This window comes from Triticum dicoccoides, chromosome 2B (assembly GCF_002162155.2).
Source record: "Triticum dicoccoides isolate Atlit2015 ecotype Zavitan chromosome 2B, WEW_v2.0, whole genome shotgun sequence".
Lineage (NCBI taxonomy): Eukaryota > Viridiplantae > Streptophyta > Magnoliopsida > Poales > Poaceae > Triticum > Triticum dicoccoides.
In genome coordinates this window covers 562,434,749-562,438,923 of record NC_041383.1, presented here as the reverse complement: position 1 = coordinate 562,438,923, position 4,175 = coordinate 562,434,749, and the positions used below count along the sequence as shown (strand labels likewise).

General features: G+C 45.8%; 1 protein-coding gene across 1 annotated transcript; it reads right to left on the bottom strand.

Annotated features, from left to right (window-relative positions):
- Nucleotides 1-873: 873 nt before the first annotated feature.
- LOC119364860 (proliferating cell nuclear antigen) lies at nucleotides 874-3,102 on the bottom strand. Its single transcript, XM_037630419.1, has 4 exons — nucleotides 2,626-3,102; nucleotides 2,377-2,529; nucleotides 2,194-2,291; nucleotides 874-1,397 (listed from the first exon to the last, which is right to left on the bottom strand). The coding sequence occupies exons 1-4, from the start codon at nucleotides 2,942-2,944 to the stop codon at nucleotides 1,176-1,178; spliced, it is 792 nt and encodes a 263-aa protein (XP_037486316.1). The 5' UTR covers nucleotides 2,945-3,102; the 3' UTR covers nucleotides 874-1,175.
- Between the last annotated feature and the right edge of the window lie 1,073 nt (nucleotides 3,103-4,175).

Sequence of the window (4,175 nt, the reverse complement as noted above, 5' to 3'; positions counted from 1 at the left end):
ACTCTAAAGATGTAGCCTGGGAAGGAAGCTAATCACAGAGCATAGAACACGAACTCTAGCATCAAATTATTAAAGAAAAATACTACAAAGAAATAACATCTGTATCAGGTTTCATTTGGAGGTTCGATATTTTGCTTGCTTGCATTGTGCCCCTTCAGCAGTACTTGGCACAAACACAGGCAGACGCACACGTTATGCACGTACAATCATAAAGAGATTTTTCACAGCAAGCAATATACACAATATATGATAAATAAGCACTGACCTTAAATGGTTGGAAAATGACTTAAATGTTAACCTAAAAGACAAATTCAGTAGCAACAAAATCATTATGCTGCATATTGTTTGAACAAATTGTAAGGGAACCTACATCTTCAGACATTTTGAGTTCTTGCACTTGCAGTGTTTGCTGCTTGGTGTCTTGCCTGTGGATCCTTTCCACGGATATCATGTATTGTTTCCAGCCAAGGCTTGCAGGGAACGAATGGAACCACGGAAAACCTGTAACTGTACTGTGTAGGGCAAGAAACAAATCCAATGTCCTAGTAAGTAGTTACAGTTTCATTTTCTTCAACCAAACATCCCATCTGACTATATGCCTTAGACTCTAAATAAACATTATCATCGGCAAATTACATAGCAGGGAGAGAGCTCACACTCCTACAGAGGTTGCAGGCATTGGCAGCAGTGCCGGCAACGATTGTTTAAAACTGGAGGTACCTCTGGTAGTGGCAGCTCCGCAACTTGCAATGCCTCCAGCAATGGAGGTAACATTATTTGACAGCTTTTGCAAGTTGCAATCACTGCAGCATCTACCTGATTCAAAACACTTCAATCAATCCAAGTCATTGCCTAACAATAACAGCACTGGTGTAGCATGGACCAACAGTCACAGATACAAGTAGTTAAAAGACAAACATTCAGCAATGGAAAATCCATGGACCAACAGTCACAGATACAAGTAGCTAAATAGCTAAAACAAGCATAACACCATTTTTGCTTACAAACAATCGTTAAGCAAATGGAGGTCGGTTTAACGACTAACGACTAGGGGAATGTAGGCAACGTAAGAATATCCTTGAAACACAACCATGCCTTCACTTCCTTGTCTTCTTCAATCTTGAGTGCCAGATAACACCTATTGTAGGCAAGATCAGCATATCCTTGAAACACAATCATGCCTTCATTTCCTCGTCCTCTTCAATCTTGGGTGCCAGATAAAACCTAATGTAGCCCATCTCGCCAATCTTGTACTCAACAACCACCGGCAGTTCAGATGAGAGGCTGATGGTGACTTGGTCCGACAGTGGGCTTGCCTTGGTGAAGGAATTCATGTACCTCAGAGCAAAGGTAAGTGACACCGGCTCTTGCATTTCTATAATGGTAGATTCCTCAGGCTGCATTGATAAAAACAGTCATTAGCTATCATACTGGTACATGTCCCTGAAACGGTACTCCAATATGAAAACCAAGGCTCAAACTGAAATAATATTTGCAAGTGTAAAATATAGGTGAGATAAATACTCCACATGGATTAAGCTGAGTAAAAGTCTTATTTGTTCACTGATGGCACTGACGACCTCAACCATAAAATGGTAATCCAATATTTTACACTTGCAACTATTACTTTGGTTGCTAGGCTCACCAGCTCAGAGTACAGGGTCCACCAAAATTACTTCATATAGTAAATAATTTCATGTTACAAAAATATGTAGCTGCAGTTCTAGTAGATTTGTTGGACTCAAGCTTCCGTAGACAAAGGGATGTAACAAACTAACAACATTTTTTGAACTGAAAAACTATGTAACTATACAAACAAACTAAACATTTCAAAGCAACATAACTGTAGCTAACTGCAGACTGCCATTTTAAGCTGTGTAAGGGAACAAAACAGCAGGACTGCAGGGTAGTGTGCATCTATGAATAGACATGTTGCACAAATTTATCATAATAAACTACACCGACGATAACTACCAAATAGTCCAAATATGATAACTGAGTAATTAGTAAACAATCTGGTTGAGAATTAGGTGTGGCTGACTATTTATGTTGCTGCAATTAAGGTATTAGCAAAATACAATCATCCATGCAATTGGGATTCCTGACTCTCGTTATGCAATACACCACAAAATCACAATATGCATAAAAGATGAACAGATCTACACTAAATAGTGGAGAAACAATGCAAGATACCTTGTCAACAGTCTTATTCTGCCTGCAAACAATGTTTGCGGTTCCAATATCTCCAGCAGTGGAGAACTTGACACCCTCCTTGGTGACAGAAATAATAACTGCATCGCACAGAAGACATGTAAGAAACAGAGATGACAAGTGCAGCAGAGCACAGTAATACAGAAAATGGGGGATTCAGCATACCAGTGTCGCCGATGCTGCTAAGATCCTTGCAGATCCTGGAGAACTCCGAGGAGGGCATGCGGACGATGGCCTGGTACTCGGAGTCGGGGATCCCGAGGTGCTCGCTGTCGATGTCCATGAGCTTCATCTCGAAGTCGGCAATCTTATCCTGATCTGTTGACCCACCCAAACCACGGTTACCATCGACACCTACGGCTAACGAAGAGGGCCAGCGGAAAGAAATGTAAAGAGGGGCGGCAGGGTGCTTACTGGGTGACTCGAACATGAAGGTGACGGTGTCGGAGCCGTCGTCGGCCTTGATGGTGATGATGTCGTCGTTGCCGGCGCAGCGGAGCATCTTGGCCATGTTGCCGAGGTTCATGCCCATGGAGAGGTTGCGGTCGCAGCGGTAGTGCTCGAAGCCCTCGGAGCGGAGGAGCAGGGCGACGAGCGCGACGTGGGAGGAGTCCATGGCCTGCAGCGAGAAGCCCGTCCCGGAGCAGTCGAAGTTGGCGTCCGTCACCAGCTCCTTGATCGCCTCCAGCACCTTCTTCAGCAGGCTCCCCTGCACCAGCCTCAGCTCCAACATCTTCGCGGGCGGGCGGGGGCCGGCGGCGGCGGCGGGGCGCGAGGATGGATCGAGAAACCCTGGGGAGAGGCGGGGGCGCGGGGGGACGGCGGCGGCGTGAGGGGAGGAGTGGATCGAGAAACCCTAGGATTTGGGGGGCGGCGGGAGTGCGGTGGTGGAGGAGAGGGGAATGGGCGGGGGGTTAATAGGGGGAGTGTTTCGGGGGATGCGGAGCGGAAAGAATGGGAGGGAGAAATTGGCGCCCGCGAGACATTTTCCCGCTCGCACTCCCTTCCCATGGGAGATTGGCCTGCGGGTGGGTCCGGAGGTGCTGCGGCCCCACATGTCGGTGGAGGGGAGGGGTCGGTTTGGAAAAGGGCGGGTGTTTCTGGGGCCGCGCGGGAGAGGGAATTCGCTTTCCCGCCATCTCTCTCGCTCGCCGCGTGGGAGCCTTCCCTTCCCTCCCTCCCCTCCTCGGTTTGGGGTTTGGAATTTGGACTTTCGATTTCGTTCGTACTACGTTGTTTGAAATTTCGGAGCATCTAAAAATGGCAGGAGATGCATATAAATTGTTGTAACAAAGTGCCGTGCAGTTTGTGTGTCCTGAAAATTCGAAGTGTATCAATCACATAGTCTGCAACACTCAACGCATTTTGAGTAAGTAAGGCATCTCCAACGCAGACCCTCGACCACTCGCATCCATCCGGACCGCAAAGGTGAGGCGTTGCAGGAGTTGGGACTGCCACCACATAGAACTCCGACGTTAGCACTAGCACCCATGTCATATAAGTCATGATAACAATGATCTTCTATTTTAACAGAAATAACAGGCATGCCTACAATAGGTCTATGTGTCTTAGCATCAGGTCTAGCGATTCTAGCAGCTTGTTCACAAAAATAAATAACATGCCCATCAATATTACCAGCCAAGAGATCTTTAACCATAGCAATACTAGGTTCAACTTTAATTTGCTCAGGAGGTTTATATGTTTTAGTATTACTCTTACGAACAACAGTTGAAGCTTTAGCATGATCCTTCATCCTAACAGGGAAAGGTGGTTTCTCGGCATAAACAGTAGGAACAATAGGATCATTATAAGTGATAGTCTTTTCTTCAACTGTAGCAGGTGTAACTACTTTTACTTCAATGGGAGGATTATATTTAAACCACTTCTCCTTAGGGAGATCAACATGAGTAGCAAATGATTCACAGAAAAAAGCTACTATCTCAGAGCCAAGTCCATATGTAGTG

What these genes read in the sequence shown, in the direction of transcription:
- LOC119364860 (XM_037630419.1), bottom strand. Translation starts at nt 2,944, where the DNA reads ATGTTGGAGCTGAGGCTGGTGCAGGGGAGCCTGCTGAAGAAGGTGCTG. An exon ending in CTTCATGTTCGAGTCACCCA is followed by an intron (nt 2,530 to 2,625) that starts GTAAGCACCCTG and finishes GTGGGTCAACAG; the next exon opens with ATCAGGATAAGATTGCCGAC. An exon ending in TAGCAGCATCGGCGACACTG is followed by an intron (nt 2,292 to 2,376) that starts GTATGCTGAATC and finishes TGTGCGATGCAG; the next exon opens with TTATTATTTCTGTCACCAAG.